Here is a 19,042-nt window from a genome sequence, read left to right as displayed (position 1 = left end):
TCTGCCTTAGTGCAAGTTTTGTTTTCACAGCCAAGTTTTTGTACCTCTTTGTGAGCGCCTTTTGTTTGTTCCTGTTTTGAGTTAAGATTAAATTATGTCCTTACCTTCACGCCTTGACCGCTCCAACTTTCCTTTGCCTTCCAGGAAAACAAACCCCAAAGTCTACGCCTTGACAGTAGATTGTCACTGAAGGCATCAAATCTATGCATGAACACATGTGGAGTTATGTACTTAACAAAAAAGGTGAAATAACTGAAAATGTGTTTTATATTGTAGTTTCTTCAGAATAACCACCCTCTGCTCTGATTACTTCTTTGCACACTCTTGGTATTCTCTCGATGAGCTTCAAGAGGTGGTCACCTGAAATGGTTTTCACTTCACACCCTTATCAGGGCTGATTAGTGGAATTTTTTGTGTTGTGTTGTGTTGTGAATGAGAAGGTGTGTCCAAAATTTTGCCCTGTACTGTACATTGTCATTGCATTTTGTAAGCATCTTAAAAAAGGGGGGATATCACGGGTTGAAAAATCTCCTTGAATCTGAGCACTAAATTCATATTTTGTTAATTCTCTTCTGTTTCTGTACAAAACTGGTGTGTGATCATAGCTGGAACTGTTCAGATGTTATTAGGATAATGCAAAACAAAACCACTCCATAGAGTTTTTTTGATGGCTTTCTTGAGGGACTTTTCAAACATGGTTATTAGATCCCGTGATGTAGGATTTGCAAAAATTAGATTGGTGTTTATATACTTTATTTCATTTATTCATTAGTTTTTTTCTCAGTTTTAGTTGCTGTTTTGCATTTAAGATTATGTCGTAAAATAATAAAAATAATATATCATATTATTTGAAAGTTATTTAATTTATTTGGGGTGCGGGGTTAAAGGATGTTTCAACCAGGGTGTAAATCTAGCCAGGACCGCCTCTGAATGTACCCGCCGGAAATAGTCTTTTTTTAAATTTTTTTACTCTACAGCGGTTACTTCCACGCTGGTCAGTTGAGTTTTTGGGACCCCTTATTGAGTTGCCAAAATGGACTAGACTTGTCAAAAGTGAAAAAAAACAAATGACCACGTACTGGAGTGTTGAGACGTGACTTTTAGAGTGCGGAGCTCCGCCTCCACAACAATGTTTCGCCTGCGTTCTTGCCAGCAGGCGCATGAATGAAGCGTTCGTACACAGAGACATGGTTCGCACACAGAGGCATATTCGGCGTGATCTAAAAATTTGTAAATCGAAAAGTTTTCTTAACGAGAGGTTCGTATATTGAGGTTCCAGTGTATGTGAAATTTACACGAGAGAAGAGTCCACTCAGATCCTTCTGTTGTCAAGCTGTCTAAAATGATAAAAAGTGACTAAAATTGAGGTTTAACCATTTATTTTTACAAAAAGGAGTAAATACAAACAATAGTAATACCAGCAATGAGAGAGTGAACCGAGCTCTTTAAAGGTCGGAGCATTCTCTAAAACGGTTGCCCGCCTCTCATGCTTTTTCCCCATCTTGACGGAGATCGAAAATTGGTGTGTTTGTGTCGACAAGCTTCTCTCTTCTTTTCGTTCCTAGTACATCTTCTTCCTGAACATAAATGAGATAAAACGTGTTTATTTGCAAGGATGAAAACACATTCATGTTACAGGTGGGGATGTAACGGTAAACAGTACAATGATAAACCGCCGTAAAATTCCCAACGGTTAGTAATACTGTGTAAATTTTTAATTACCGAAAAAACGTTATTTATTAATGCATTTTACGCAACACTGCTTGCTTCCTGTAAGCGAAGTCACAACAGCGTTATCACATACGCACTAGCGTCGTTTGGCTTGACAATCATGGCGGCACACAACTCCACAGACTTTTCTACTTTGCTCTGAGAAAACGCTTGGTATAATTTCATTTTCCCTCGCTTCATTTCCATTGTGTCTCGGCGTGTGTTTAACAGCACACTGCTGTTTTTAGATGACGACAGGTGTGGACAATTTTGACGCTTTTTTAAAAGCAATAAGGTTTCTGTCAGGGTTGCCCCTGACAGTTTGGTTGTGTTTTAGTTTTTCCTCTGTGTGTGTGTGTAGTATTTCCTGTCTTTAGTTCCTGTCAGCACTCATATTTTGTTTCTATTTCCTGTTTGTCTCCCTGAGTGCTGTGTCCCCTCAGCTGTGGCTGATGGGCACCTGGCCACACCTGGTGTCAATCAGCCAGACACTATTCGAGCCTGTTTTGTCCTCCAGTCAGAGGCTGGATTATTGTCGTGTCGTGCCGTGTCATGTCGATGTCACCACTACCTGTCTTGTCGCTTATAGCTTTGTTTATTTCTGTTCACTCTGCTCATGCCATTGTTCCGTCTTGTCACAGTAAGTGTTTTTGTTCTTAGCCAAGTTTGTTATCCGCCTTGTGCACGCCTTTTGTTAGTACCCTTTTGTTTGTTCTTTTTTTAGTGTTTAAATTAAAGTATGTTTTCTTAAGCAATGCCTGCTTCCTTCCCTGCATCTTGGGGTTCATCACCAACAAACTCTGACAGTTTCTTCTACGAAGGAAATCATTTTGAATGTGCTGTTCATTTTAAACAAAACTTTGTTAAAATATTTCAATATAAGTACTTTTTGAAAATTCCGACCACATTTCGAAATACCGCAATAATAATGATAACATTGATCATTTTGCTCACAATAACCCTGATAAGAAATTTTAATACTGTGACATCCCTAGTTACAGAGTACCCATGTGGTCTTAATAAGTCTTAAATCCATCAATTTGAATTTGAGGCCTTACAATGTTTAAAATTCTCCTAAAATCTCATAAATCTCATAAAGGGTCTGAAATCCGATTTTGAAAGTTCTTGAAAAATTACGTTACTTTTATTTAAAACATGCATAAACTTCAGTGTTGCTTTTAGATGTTTGGATTTTTGAGAACGTCGCAGAGACCCTGTGTTATGTTCTTGAGCAAACGTACCGCACATGAGACGAGATCCCATGTACAGTTCACTCCCTCCAAAAGTGGGGGAATATTCCTCCAACAGACCTTTTGTCTACCGTATTTTTTGGAGTATAAGTCGCTCCGGAGTATAAGTCGCACCTGCCGAAAATGCATAATAAAGATGGGGAAAAACATACACAAGTCGCACTGGAGTATAAGTCGCATTTTTTGGGGAAATTTATTTGATAAAACCCAACACCAAGAATAGACATTTGAAAGGCAATTTAAAATAAATAAAGAATAGTGAACAACAGGCTGAATAAGTGTACGTTATATGATGCATAAATAGCCAACTGAGAATGTGCCTGGTATGTTAACGTAACATATTAAGGTAAGAGTACTTCAAATAACTATAACATATAGAACATGCTATATGTTTACCAAACAATCTGTCACTCCTAATCGATAAATCCCATGAAATCTTATACGTCTAGTCTCTTACGTGAATGAGCTAAATAATATTATTTGATATTTCACGGTAATATGTAAATAATTTCACACATAAGTCGCTCCTGAGTATAAGTCGCACCCCTGGCCAAACTATGAAAAAAACTGTGACTTATAGTCCGAAAAATACGGTACTTAAGATGGGTCTTTTGTGTTGTTTTGTTTGATTTACATTTACATAAAAAATATATACCGTATTTTTCTGACTATGAGGCACACTTAAAATCCTTTCATTTTCTCAAAAATCGACTGTGCTCCATATAATCCGGTTTGCCTAATGTACGGAATAATTCTGGTTGTGCTTACCGACCTCAAAACAATTTTATTTGGAACATGGTGTAATGATAAGTGTGACCAGTAGATGGTAGTCACACATAAAAGATACGTGTAAACTGTAATAGGACTGTAGGACTTTGAAGCCTCACCGCTGGAGGGATTGTTGGTCCATTATGGCCACCGTATTCAGAGATACAAGTATTATTTTGCCTGGTGTATAAGGACCGCGAAATGGCATCCATTAGCAGACATATTATCTGCCGTTTTGTTTGACAATATTATGCAAAACCAACTTTTTTTACCTTCTGGTACCTGCTAATGTGTATTTGGGATTTGCATAAGTCCTGAAAATGAGCGCACTTCAACCACTGTAGTCCGTGTCGATGCCATAGTCGATAAGCTCCTTCTTTTTCTCTATCTTCTTGTTATGGAGCATTCAGTTAGCTCCATCTTTTGACACTTCTTCAACTCCCGTCCTTGCACTCTACACCACTACAACAAAGATGATGGGGAGAAAATGATGTCAAAAGTGAGCCACGTAAATAAGACCGCCCACAAAACAGCGCATCCTGAAGCGACTGTCAGAAAGCGGCTAGAAGATGATCTGTAAAACATAATCTATGCAACACTTTCACCAAAGAACCACTATTACATATTATGTAGACCAGTGTTTTTTAACCACTGTGTAACATTAGTGTGCCGTGTGAAATTATGCAACTGCACCTAATTGGTCCAAAAAATATTTTTTGCAAATCAATAATTATAATCTGCAAATAATGTGCTGTTGCTTAGTGTCTGTGCTGTGTAAAACTCGGCAGGGTAACCACGTAATAGCCCATGTCAGTAGGTGGCAGCAGGTAGTTAATTGCTTCGTAAAAGTCGGAGTGTGTCTGGTGAAATGTGGATGGTTTGTTGTGATCCCAATATGCAGACCACAGTCGGAGGCAGTGTGCAGTTAAAATTGTATGTAATGCTTAAACCAAAAATTAACAAAAGGGAAAGGAAAAGGCAATGACTATGCAAGACGAAAGTACATCTGAACTGGCTACAAAATAAACAGACACACAATGCTGGACGGCAGCAAAAACGTACAGCGTCCACAAAGTACATCCGCACATGACATGACAATCAACAATGTTCACACAAAGAAGGATAGCAACAATGTAAATAGCCTTGCTTGCTAACACAAAGCAGGTGCTTGGAATAGCGCTCAAGGGAAGACATGAAACTGCAACAGGAAAACACCAACACAACAGGATGGTCACCAAAATAACAGCGCAAGACAAGAACTAAAGCACTACACACAGGAAAACATCAACAAACTCAAAATAGGCTCCAGCGGCCCCCTGCGCACCCAAAAGGGACAAGCGGTAAAAAGATGGATGGATGGACCTGGTGGAGTTTCATTTTTAACACTTTCTGCTGGTGGTGTGCCTTTTTTTTTATGAAAAAAAAACACTGATGTAGACCACAAGGAAGTGTTTTCAATTTAGTGTTTTCAATTTAAAAAAAAATCTGAATATGATCCCTTTAATTTGCCCTATGGTCCAGAAAATACGGTATTTTACATGTATTTCGGTGATAAATCAATTTAAGTAACAATAAAACCTGAGGAGCCATGTGAGAGCTCAGCTCTTTTTCGGGAGCTGAGCCAAAAGAAGCATCTCCCCCGAAGTGTGCAGGCGTCCCCATCACTACCAGGAATCCCCGCTCAGCAGTGAGCACAATTATTCATTCACTAGCATGCGAAGCGAGGAGTGTGTGGAGTGAAAATTGTGAATGAAACATTTTTTATTCATAAATCAAACTTTCATGTCAAGATTTGAAAAGGGGAAAGTCTTCCAGATAAAAATGCAAATGAGACTCCACCGACATGGGTTTAATATTTCAAAAGCCAGTTTCTTAGCTCAACATCGTGTTTTATTAACGAAAAACAAATTGGTAAAAATGTACATGTGTCAAATCACACAAGGAATACTTGTCATGTACTCAAACATAAACTCTTTGATCTGTGAGTCAGATACTGAAACCAATCTGATTGTAGATCAATGTATAAAAAACAAATTTCAGCTTTGTGTAACAAATGCAATAATACATCTCATCAATAATGAACTCTTTTTATTTGTTTAATATGAAGAGGACAATAAAAAAAGCTTCGGGCCAAAAATGTCCCGACACACTTGTGACCGATATCAATATTTCATGTAACTATGTATTCATGCGAATATGTACAGTAGTCTACATTTTTTCACACTTTTACATAGGGCAATGGTTTACAGAAGGGCATAGGTTCAATTCCCAGCCAGTATATTAACACTCTGCCATCAACGCCGAATAAAAAATAATAATAAATAGAATAAGGCCATGGTTCTCAAACATTTTTAACCAAGCACCACCTCAGAAAACATTTGGCTGTCCAAGTACTACAATAATGACCGTATACATACAGTAGTGGAATGGGCCTAGGTATTCATTAAAAGCAAGGCATAGGTGTTATTCAACAAATATAAATGATATTTTTGGCCACTGTAATATTACACACAGTGAACAGTAACACTGTGTTTGAATATTTAATGAAGTGACGGAGCCTGCATAACACTAATGGTATGTGTACCACAGTTTAAGGATCACTAGAATAAGGTATTAATGAACATTTAATACTGATTCCTAACTAATGTGAATATTAATTGTACGTTTTGTATGAATACGTAGATTTCATGGCATAATTAATTACAACAATGTTTAGCAGTTGTTTTTTTTTACACGTAAGTCATATTAGTTTTATTTAATTGTATTGTATATGTGGAGGGAGGTGTGGCCAGCGCTGCCTGCAAGAGCGGCCATCAAAGGGGCGCTTTCGGCCCAACAAGAAACACTGACTCACTGTACAATGTCTGCTCTCACTGGGATGCTCACAGGGGGTATGTATATATAATGAAGAATTAATCATAATCCTCAAGCCGGTAAAACAAAAAAAAAGTGTGTCTTTTCCGTCTCTTGCTATCAGTAATAGCGCTTATAATAACAATATTGCTAATATTTAGTTACTATTCCAGTCAGAGGATGTAAATGGACTTTTGTTTGTGGTTTTTGGATGTTTTTTAGAGGGCTCTGTGGGCGGAATAGTGTACTGCATTATTTTAATTTTTAGCCACCGGTCGCATTATACCACTTAAAATGCAAATACTGTATTTTTCGGACTATAGGTCGCAGTTTTTTTTCATAGTTTGGCCGGGGGTGCGTCATGTACTCCGGTGCGCTATTGCGTGAAATTATTAACACATTACCGTAAAATATCAAAAAATATTATTTATCTCATTCGCAGAAGAGACGAAGAAAATGTCAGCAATCGTCACACATGTCAGCAATTGTCACATACACGTCAACCAATAAGAATTCGGTGGGGAAGGGTCATGGCAGAAGTGCATTGTGAGTCATGGAATGCTAACTGCTATATGCTACTGCCGTAGCTATTAAAATGGATCATTTCATCGTTGGCGGTAACTTATAACAACAGAGAAGGCCTGAACAAAAATGGCACCGAAAAGGAAATCATGTACTGCAGATTACACAATATCAAATAATATTATTTATCTCATTCGCGGAAGAGATGAAGAAAATGTCAGCAATCGTCACACACACGTCAGCAATCATCACACACACGTCAACCAATAACAATTAGGCGGGGGAGGGTCATGGCAGAAGTGCATTGTGGGTCATGGAATGCTAACTGCTATATGCTACTGCCGTAGCTGTTAAAATGGATAGTTTCATCATTGGTGGTAACTTTTAAAAACTGACAAGGGCTGAACAAAAATTAGACCAAAAAGGAAATCATGTACTGCCGATTAAAAGATGGACATAGTGAAATATGCAGCATAAAATGACAAGAGGAAGCGGCGCATACCTTTGGAGTTGGCAGAGTTGTTTAGAAGCGACATCGAGGAAGAACATTTCATCGGATTTATCGATTAGGAGTGACAGATTGTTTGGTAAACGTATAGCTTGTTCTATATGTTATTGTTATTTGAATGACTCTTATCATAATATGTTACGTTAACATACCAGGCACCTTCTCAGTTGGTTATTTATGCGTCATATAACGTACACTTATTCTGCCTGTTGTTCACTATTCTTTATTTATTTTAAATTGCCTTTCAAATGTCTATTCTTGGTGTTGTATTTTATCGAATGAATTTCCCCCCAAAATGCGACTTATACTCCAGTGCGACGTATGTATGTTTTTTTTGTGCTTTATTATTCATTTTCGGCCGGTGCGACGTATATTCCGGAGCGATTTATAATCCGAAAAATACAGTAAAAAGAAAAACGTGATCTTTTCTTAAATAGGGATTGTGGATGACAGGCAAAATTGCCCCAAAAAATAAGCAAAATTCCCCCCCAAAAAATCAGTTCCACTTTAAGATTTTGATGGGCTTAAATCCATTTTGGATATTTAAGGACCGAATGTCCCTTTGGGACAGAGGACCCTATTTAATTTGTAGTGTTTTATTCTTTCTTTCTTTATTATTATTCCGCAGCTTTGAGCTGTAATTTGACCCCCTTAACATGCTTCAAAACTCACCAAATTTGACACACACATCAAGACTGGCGAACATTACGATCCAATCAAAAAACCTAACCCCAAAACTCAAAATTACTACTAAAAAAACTGCTCCTAGGAAGAAAACACAGACAAAAATTCCTGTACCTTCCAGTAGGAATGTCGTAGAGATATGAAACAAAAACCCCTATGTAGGTCTCACTTAGACCTACATTTCATATACACCCCCCAGCAAAAATCAACAGGAAGTTTGCAATTCCCCCTTCAAAACAAAAGTTTTGTAAAAATCGGTCACCTTTTTGCAAACATTATCTCCTCTGAGCGCGTTTGTCGTGTCTGCTTCAAACTACCACTGTAGAGAGATTAAACCCTTCTGATTAAAATTTAATGAAAGAGTTTTAATTAATGCAACGGTTTTGATTTTATCAGCCTTCAAAGAACCGCTGCGCCGAAAACCATTTCAAAGATGGCCGCCGTGCGCAGACACAGTGAAGGAGACGTTTTTTTAAAAACAGGAAGAGAGGATGCTTGTCTAATACTCAGAGGCTGGTCGTTCCAGAGTTTGGGAGCAGCAGCGGCGAAAGCTCTGTCACCTCTAAGCTTTAGCCTTATGTCAGGGATCGGGTGGGGGCAGTAAGGCTGAAGGAGGTCGGAGAGATATGTTGGCGCGAGGTTGTTTAGACATTTAAGAACAAATAGGAGTTTAACATTGATTCGGTAATGCACAGAGAGCCAGTAAAGGGACACTAATATAGGGGTGATGTGCTCACGTCTGCAGGTCTGTGTTAGCAGACGAGCAGCAGAGTTCTGCACGAGCTGCAGGCGGGCGAGGGAGGCCTGGCTAATGCCTATATACAGGGCATTGCAGTAGTCTAAACGATTACAGATAAAGGCGTGGATTAATTTTTCGAGAACATGTCCTGAAAGAAGCGGTTTCACTTTCGCTATTTGGCGTAATTGATAAAAGCTTTTTTGAACGACGCTGCTGATTTGTTTTTCGAATTTAAAATCTGAGTCGAACTTTATCCCCAGGTTTGTGACACAATCGCTGAGATACGGGGTCAGAGTGCCGAGGTCAACGTTGGGGGAGGGAGAGCGACTTGGACCACACAACCTAACTTCTGTTTTGTCTTTGTTTAGGCTCAGGAAGATAGCTGAAAGCCAGGCTTTGATGTCGTACAAGCAGTCAATGAGACGTTTAACCGTGTTATTTTGTGCCATGGTAAATTAGATCTGGCAATCATCGTATATAATACAAAGTAGTGTGTAGTTCTAACTTATATCTGTCACTAGACATGTTATGGAAGATAAAAACTACAACATTTATGATACAAATTAGTGTATAGATCTAACTTATATCTGTCAGTAAACATAGATAGATAGATAGATAGATAGTACTTTATTGATTCCTTCAGGAGAGTTCCTTCAGGAAAATTAAAATTCCAGCAGCAGTGTACACAGTTGAGACCAATTTAAATAAAAGTAAAAAGTAAATAATGGGGGTTTAAATGGAAACAAAATAAATAAATGTTACAATAAGAATAAAAAATAAAAAGCAACAATGGGAATAAAAATATAACAGTAAAATAAGAATATAACAAGACAAAGTAGGCAGTAGTGACCATGTTATGAAAAAGTATTGCACTGTTATTGTTTTGCATCCCCTGTCATCCTAGTACCCCCCCGCCCCCCGCCCCAGAGAGGAGTTGTACAGTCTAATGGCGTGTGGGACAAAGGAGTTTTTGGGTCTATTAGTCCTGCACTTGGGATGAAGCAGTCTAGCACTGAACAGGCTCCTCTGGCTACTGATAACGCTATGCAGAGGGTGACTGGCATCATCCAGGATGCTCACTAGTTTGTCAACAGTCCTCTTCTCTGCCACCGTCACCAGTGAGTCCAGTTTCATTCCGATTGTAGAACCGGCCCGCCTGATCAGTTTCGCAAGTCTGGAGCTGTCCTTAGATGTACTGCCCCCCCAGCACACTACCATGTAGAACAGAACACTGTTTTTTTTACAAATGTTAACATGTTATGGAAGATAAAAACTACAACAGTTATAATACAAAGTAGTGTATAGTTCTAACTTATATCTGTCAGTAGACACGTTATGGAAGGTAAAAATTACAATATAATACAAAGTAGTGTGTTGTTCTAACTTATATCTGGGAAGCCCAGACTTCCCTCTCCTCAGCCACTTCCATATATACTCGGTCCCGTCCATCGCTTCTTGCAGCTTTAATTTTTATTTGTATTTTTTTGGTCTAATTTCTAAATAAACTTCAGTTCTAAACAATATCAAACATTTTGACTCTGTTTAAAGGCTTTTTGATCAGATAATCATAGTCCCAGGTTTAAAGTAGTAAAATAATTCATGCACCTTTTTACTAATTGATCACTTGATAAAAATGCATTGACAGGAGGGGAAACACATTCCATGTTGGTATATTTGTTTAGAGCGTAAGTTATTTGAGAGATTTAAGCAACAAAGTGAATACATAAAATGAATCTAAATTATTGTATTTTCAATGCATTTGTATGTTCTGTTTGGCTTTGTGGTACTGTTGAATAACCGGCAGTGTATCTCACACCTGCAAAAAGAATTGGACATTTAATTTTTTTTATTCAGTATGAAAACCCACTTCGGAAAAAACATGTAAAAAATACTTTTCAAAATGTATTAATTACATTTTTTAAAAGTCCTTATTGCCCATCGAGGTATAACATTTTTCTACAAATATATGCAAAACGTAAATAGAGGTTAATTTGTGTCCTTTTTTTTTTTTACACTGAATTTTTGTCACTTAATTTTTTTGCCTTTGAATTTTGTGACCAGAATTTTTTTACATTAACTTATGCTGAGAATTCCATTGAAAAAAATTCTAACCGTTGGATTGATTTCTATACTTTGAAAATATCCAGCAGGCCGCATTGAAATGTTGTGTTATGCCCAGGCAGCCCAGTTAACTGCTTATTTTATGCTGTTTTGCAAGACCAGTGTCATGTGACTTCAAACCTGACACCTCATTGGCTGTTTCTGAGACAAAACTGATTGCTACAGTCTTAATCTACCAGAAGTGAGTCAGCACTGACTTTTTTTTTTTACAGAGAATTTTTATACACTGAATTTTAAAACACATATATTTTAACTGCCATTTTGCTAACATTTTTTTTCAATGAACTTGTCAGCATAATTTGATGTAAAAAAAATTCAATCAAACACAAAAAAAAAAACAGTTACATAAATTCAGTTTGCAAAAAAAAGTTTCCCTATTAACGACACAAACTAACCTCCTTAGATTATGGCCAAAAATATAGCAAAAATGTACTAAAAGAAGAAAAAAGTCTACCTTTGTCCCCTTAGTTAAAAAAACAACATAGTGTATTCAGACCTTCAGCCTCACCCTTGTGACGTTTATTTGAATAAGGTTGACGTTTTTATGTGAAGTAAGTGCAAAAAAAAGTGTTTGCATTGTCACTGAGTAAACACAATCAGTGCAACCCTTAATTACGTTTGCCACAATGAATTTGTTAATTGTCTCTCATCATCATAATCCCCCTTCGCCTCTGACAAGTGAAGAGACAAAACAAGGTGGTGTTTCGATCCGCTTCTGTTTACGCTCCTTGTTCCAGGCAAACAAGGACAATATGTTGAATGATTTTATTCAGGCATTCCTTCCTCCTGCATTATTCACTTGCATTCAATCCCGTGGGTTGGTTAGACTGGCAGGGTAGACGGTATCCATAAATGGCCAGGCGTGGAGTCCGGGGGGAGTACATATGCGAGTAACAGGAAACCAAAACAAACGCAGCGCCATGCATGAACATTGTGTACTTATTGGCTTTCTCTCGTCATTCTCTTCCTCCAAGCGGGACCAGGCAGCCAGTGTTCAATGATTTCTGGAGTCAAACAAGGCTTTGATACGCTCTTGTTGGACATTAAATGCATCAGTGGGCCACACTCGTTAAAATTTTGCATTATATGGGCTCGCAACCGAAACGTCCGATACAAGCAGTCCTGCAGCGGGTTTACTTTTGCAAAGCTGGACTGCCAGATAACATCTAAATGTCCTCCAATAGATCAGTGGTTCTGTACCTTTTTTCAGTGATGTACCCCCTGTGAACATTTTTTAAATTCAAGTATCCCCTAATCAGTGCAAAGCATTTTTGGTTGAAAAACAGATATAAAGAAGTAAAATACAGCACTATGTTATCAGTTTCTGATTTATTAAATTATATAACAGTGCAAAATATTTCTCATTTATAGTGGTCTTTCTTGAAGTATTTGGAAAAAAATATATAAAAATAACTAAAAACTTGTTGAAAAATAAACAAGTGATTCAGTTATAAAGATTTCTACACATAGAAGTAATCATCAACTTAAAGTGCCCTCTTTGGGGATTGTAATAGAGATCCATCTGGATTCATAAACTTAATTCTAAAAATTTCTTCACAAAAAAAGAAATCTTTATCATCAATATTTATGGACATGTCCACAAAAATTAATTGTTCTCTGTTTGACTAAGTTCACCTGATCAAACCTTTTCTCACATTTCACACCACAAAATAATGTCTGATTCACGCTGATATTGTACCGCATCAATGTTGTTTCGGTTAATATTCAAGGCTCCAAAAAGACATGAAAAAGTTTTTTCTGGACACCGCTAGTTCCAGTGGAGCATAGGTTTCAAACTCAAGTCTGTGGGGCCAGATCTGGCCCACCACGGAATTTTATGTGGCCCGCGAAAGCTTGGAAATAATAAGAAACGTTCTTGTTTGACATGAAACTAGTTGTACTGCATGCAGCTGCAGTTATTCTTAGCGGACTATTGTTTCATTATGTCATGCAACAAGCTATGATATATATTAATTTGATAATTTATTAATCTGTCTACTTACTTTGATTAATCAATTAATAATTGGATAAAAGAGAAAAACTACATTTCTATCCTTTCCAATACTTTGTTTAAAAAAAACAGCATACTGGCACCATGTCCTTTCGACTTGCCAAATAAAACAAGGCAAGTCCATCCATCCATCCATCTTCTTCCGCTCATCCGAGGTCAAGTCGCGGGGGAAGCAGTCTAAGCAGAGATGCCCAGATTTCCCTCTCCCCAGTCACTTCGTCCAGCTCTTCCCGGGGGATCCCGGGGCGTTTCAGGCCAACCGGGAGATATACTCTTCCCAACATGTCCTGGGTCTTCCCCGTGGCCTCCTACCGGTCGGATGTGCCCGAAACACCTCCCTAAGGAGGCGTTCGGGTGGCATCCTGACCAGATGCCCGTACCACCTCATCTGGCTCCTCTCGATGTGGAGGAGCAGCGTCTTCTCCCCCTATCTCTAAGGGAGAGCCCCGCCACCCAGCGGAAGAAACTCATTTCGGCTGCTTGTACCCGTGATCTTGTCCTTTCGGTCATGACCCAAAGCTCATGACCATAGGTGAGGATGGGAACGTAGATATACCGGTAAATTGAGAGCTTTGCCTTCCGGCTCAGCTCCTTCACCACAACGGATGGATACAGCGTCCGCGTTACTGAAGACGCCGTACCGATCCGCCTGTCGATCTCACGATCCGCTCTTCCCTCACTCGTGAACAAGACTCCGAGGTACTTGAAGTCCTCCACTTGGGGCAAAATCTCCTCCACAACTCGGAGATGGCCCTACACCCTTTTCCGGGCGAGAACCATGGACTCGAAATTGGATTCTCTGATTCTCATCCCAGTCGCTTCACACTCTGCTGCGAACCGATCCAGTGAGAGTTGAAGATCTTGGCCAGATGAAACCATCAAGACCACATCATCTGCAAATAGCAGAGATCTAATTCTGCAGCCACCAAACCAGATACCCTCAACACCCTGACTGTACCTAGAAATTCTGTCCATAAAAGTTATGAACAGAATCGGTGACAAAGGGCAGCCTTGGCGGAGTCCAACCCTCACTGAAAACGTGTCCAACTTACTGCCTGACCAAGCTCTGACACTGATCGTACAGGGAGCGGACCGCCACAATAAGACAGTCCGTTACCCCATACTCTCTGAGCACTCCCTACAGGACTTCCCGGGGTACACGGTGGAATGCCTTCTCTAAGTCCACAAAGCACATGTACTCTGGTTGGGCAAACTCCAATGCACCCTCAAGGACCCTGCCGAGAGTATATAGCTGGTCCACAGTTCCACGACCAGGATGAAAACCACACTGTTCCTCCTGAATCTGATGTTTGACTATCCGGCGTAGCATCCTCTCCAGTATACCTGAATAGACCTTACCGGGAAGGCTGAGTGTTACAAAAATTTAATTTTTTTTATAAAGTGCACCATTGTCATGCACAATAGCAATAATTTTGCATAGAGGAATTTCAAACCTGGCTATTAACTATTCCAACCATTCTGCAATGTTGGATGCTGAATGTCTTTCCTGTAGTGGCATGGTCGTAAGGCAGATTGACTTCATGTTCCATTCGTCTCCAATGTAGTGGCATGTATTGCCAAGGTGGCTACACTTGTCCACACATTAGTAGTGAGAGCAATTCTGCTCTGGGTGGCTTTTATGTCAGTCTACACAGCATGGAATGTCCGCTCGTACTTCCTCTCCATCAGTTTGGTAAAATGGCTCCTGGAGGGAAGAGTGTTACCAGGGTTGAGGACGTGAATCATTTGTCTAAAACCTTCATCCTCCACCATTGATCGTAGCCTCATGTCAGTTACCAACATATTCAGAATAGCATCAGTCAGTGCAGCCGCTTGCCGTGGTGTGCACACCTTCCTTTGTACCAAGTCACTAATGCTGGCTTTTTTCTTCCTGAAATGAGAGAAACCGTATTATGAACGTAGATAGTAGCATCATTTACATGTAACTCAATACATACCCAGTTGATTTAATTAATAATTTCTGACGTAAAAGACATATACGCCACCAGATTAAAAAAACAGCTAAATTAAATAAATGGACATTGGAGTTGCAGAATACATCAATAACAACACAGAAATGTAACTCATCAGGCCAGAACTGGATTAGATATAAGTACACGTTTCTGTTCTGAATAATAAATGATTCACTTTAGGCTACCTCTGAATAAAAGCATTAAACATTCCAGCACCCTTATAACGTTTAGTTACACTAAAGCGTCACTCAAGTCTAAATAGATTCATATAGCTTTATTGGTCCTGGCTACATTGATCCGCTATAAAACCAACCTGAGATATTTCTGTCCGTTACGTTTATACGTGCGTTTCCTCTCTCAAAATGGAGTCAAATGTGCCGGAGACACATTATCAGCCCCGTGTTGCAACAAAGACATAACGTTAACGTTACTCACAAAAAAGTTGAACTTATGAATGCTTGTTGCGACTCAAAACAACACAGAAAATGAAGTCACCGCACTATCTAAACAGTTCCTAACACTCTAAAAGTTAACACACAACAGTTGCTGCTGCGCTTCCTTAAAAACAAGTCTCCTCATTAACAACAGATTAAAAACACACAAAGACGGACACAACGGATCAATATACTCAGACTATGGACTTAAAAAAGTTACGTACCGCGAGTTCTTCCCTTCATCCATGGCTCCTCTTCAGGTGCTGCCGAAGCAATGTTGTCCTTCCGTGCGACGCGATGTCCATGCTGCACGTTTTGCAGGAAATGTCTTCTTTGAAGTCTTTAAAGTAAAGTGTTCCGACACTTTTGACGACTTAGGTCGTACACTTTTCTCCATTGAAGCAATCACCTCGAGATGTTTCTCCGCTGAACTATCCGTACTGTTTCCCTCTGCCATTTTTCGAATGTTTTCAGCAAAGGCGACGGCGTGGTCACGTGAGCTGCACATGACACGTCATTGGCTGGCTTACTGCCACCTCATGAGACGTAGCCTCGGCGCTGCCCTGGTGCTGTTTTGTACTGTTTTTGTACTTATTTTGATTATTGTTTTTCAGCTGTTTGTAAATGTTGCAATTTATAAATAAAGGTTTAGGGGGAAAAGAAAAAAAAGAAAAAAAAAAGCCTCAGCCTCATTACATACATCCAACGAAGAGATGACTAAATTAATCGCCAACGATTTTTATAATCGATTTTAATCGATTTAATCGATTAGTTGTTGCAGCCCTAATATATATATATATATATATATATATATATATATATATATATATACATATACATGTATATATATATGTATGTGTATATATATATATATATATATATATATATACATATACATGTATATATATATGTATGTGTATGTATATATATATATATATATATATATATATATATATATATATATATATATATATATATATATATATATGCATAGCAATAAACACTAAAAATTCGAGTGCTCTCCTGTACCTTTTGCGTACAAAGCAGTGGCTGTAGGCGACCTCCTGATGCACGAGTGGTCCGCATCCAGCAACTTTAAATTACATCTGCATGTTCTTTGAAATGTTGCCGGTCAGCTGTCGGATTGACGCATTCTGTGTTTGTTTTGCGTACAGGCACGCAGTTCTGGTGTCTTCTGGACATCGTACCCATCAAGAACGAGAAGGGCGAGGTGGTCCTCTTCCTCGTGTCTCACAAAGACATCACAGACAAGAAGAAGGACCAGGATTCGGAGCAGGGACCGGATACAGGTGAGTGACAGCACACAGGCGAGGTGTTTTTCCAAGTGTGTTAGCATCGAATCCTAACAAGAAAAATTATTGAGTGTGTTTCTGCATCCCGATTGTTTTAACTAACAGCATTCATCATTTCCAACGTGTGAGGAAGTGTGAGCTTGCTAGCTACACTTCCCCTGGAGGCTGGCTTTATTTCCATTTTATCCTCCCTGGACAAAGTGAAATGGCAGCTTATTAGTAGGCGCAGAATCGAAGCCTTGTTCCAACCGCAAACCACTTGTGTGAAGAGTTCTGCACTGCATCTGTGTAGAATAACAATAATTAAAATACATGTGTGTGAGGCCAGAAACTCACAATAATCAATGTATAAGAAAGGCCACAAACACAACACTGTATCAAGGCACCAGAGAAGTAAGAATGGCACAGAGTGGTGTATAAAGAAAGTATGACCATCTAAACAACAGCCGCCATGATTGCCACCAAGGACTTGTGCAGTTGTGTCTCGATGCATGCAACTGCTGTCGTTTTGACGTTAGTTTTTCTGACAAAATATTATGTCTATATATACTATACAGACCAAAAGTTTGGACACACCTTCTCATTCAAAGCATTTTATTTATTTTCAACTCCAATAATAAAGCAAGAAATTCCACTAATTAACCCTGATAAGGCACACATGTGAAGTGAAAACCATTTCAGGTACCTTTTGAAGCTCATCGAGAGAATGCCAAGAGTGTGCAAAGCAGTAATCAGAGCAAAGGGTGGCTATTTTGAAGAAACTAGAATATAAAACATGTTTTCAGTTGTTTCACCTTTTTTTGTTAAGTACACAACTCCACATGTTTTCATTTATAGTTTTGATGCCTTAAGTGACAATCTACAATGTAAATAGTCATGAAAATAAAGAGAACGCATTGAAGATTCAAGATTGTTTTATTGTCATATGCACAGTTAAACAGACAGTTTGCCGTACAATGAAAATCTTACTTTGCTAGTCCACCCTTCAAAAAGTCACACGGTACTTAGGTAAAAATAAAAAATTTAAAAAATTAAAATACAAATGTATATACAAGGCACAGTAAGTAACATAACATTATTGCAAATTGTGATTGACAGTCAACAGTATAAATATGGAGGTGACCTTGGGTCACAGCAGCAGTTAAAGTATCTTTAGTGATCAAAGGTGAAAATTGTCTTTAGTGATGGTTCACAGTTCGGGGTGGTCAAGGTAGCTGTCTTTTGTTAAAAAAAATACAAAAGTAAAAACAGGGGAGGGGGAGTTAGCATCACAAGCCTGTTGGCCTGTGGGTAGAAACTGTTTGTCAGTCTCATAGTCCTGGATTTCAGGCTCCTGTATCGTCTGCCTGATGGTAGGAGGCTGAAGAGACTGTGCTGGGGGTGTGTACCGTCCTTTATGATGTTGTGTGCTCTCCTGGTGGGCCTGGTAGAGTACATGTCCTGTAGTGAGGGGAAGGCTGCTCCTGATATGCACTGAGCAGTTTTAATCACTCACTGGAGTGCCTTCCTGTCCTTAGCAGTGCAGTTTCCATACCAGACCGTGATTGAGCTGGTAAGGACACTCAACCATACTTCTATAGAAGTTGCTGAGAATTTTGGGTGGCATGCCAAATTTTCTCAGCCTTCTTAGGAAGTACAGTTGCTGCTGGGCTTTCTTTATTGTTTGTTGGGTGTTGTGATCCCAGGTGAGGTCCTCGCTGATGTGGGTCCTGAGGAATTTAAAAGTTTTCCCCCTGTCCACCTTTGTCCCCCCCATGTAAAGAGATGTGTACTGTGCACTCCTTCTCCGTGGGTCAATAACCATCTCCTTGGTCTTGTCTGTGTTCAAGGAGAGATTATTATCTTGACACCAGGCCACCAGTTCCGCTACCTCCCTTCTGCCTCAGCTCCCCCTGTGTTAAGTCAGATGACCGTAGTATCATCTGCAAACCTGATGATACTGGTGTTGTTCTGGGAGGCCACACAGTCGTGTGAACAGGGTGTACAATAGGGGGCTCAGCACTGAGCCTTGGGGGGTCCCTATGCTTAGAACCTTTGTGCCTGATGTCGGGTTGCCTATTCTGACTGACTGAGGCCCTTTTGTGAGAAAGTTCAGGATCCAGTCACAGAGAGTTGGTGTCAGACCAACAGTGAGGAGTTCAGCAGTGAGTTTTTCT

At 39.3% G+C, this 19,042-nt stretch overlaps 1 protein-coding gene and 1 long non-coding RNA gene across 2 annotated transcripts in view; one reads left to right on the top strand and one right to left on the bottom strand.

Annotated features, from left to right (window-relative positions):
- The window catches only part of kcnh3 (potassium voltage-gated channel, subfamily H (eag-related), member 3), a 284,953-nt gene that overhangs the window by 198,315 nt on the left and 67,596 nt on the right, over window positions 1–19,042 (top strand). The window contains exon 3 of the mRNA XM_061879639.1: window positions 16,749–16,883. Coding sequence (XP_061735623.1) covers window positions 16,749–16,883 — 135 coding nt within the window. The remainder of the gene's footprint in view (window positions 1–16,748; window positions 16,884–19,042) is intronic.
- LOC133538230 (uncharacterized) lies at window positions 1,363–17,149 on the bottom strand. Its single transcript, XR_009802949.1, has 2 exons — window positions 16,603–17,149; window positions 1,363–1,577 (listed from the first exon to the last, which is right to left on the bottom strand). It is a non-coding gene; the product is annotated as an uncharacterized LOC133538230 (long non-coding RNA).

Source organism: Nerophis ophidion, linkage group LG19 (assembly GCF_033978795.1).
Source record: "Nerophis ophidion isolate RoL-2023_Sa linkage group LG19, RoL_Noph_v1.0, whole genome shotgun sequence".
Classification (NCBI taxonomy): domain Eukaryota; kingdom Metazoa; phylum Chordata; class Actinopteri; order Syngnathiformes; family Syngnathidae; genus Nerophis; species Nerophis ophidion.
Note: the sequence above shows the minus strand (reverse complement) of the source record. Positions and strands in the feature narration are given on the sequence as shown.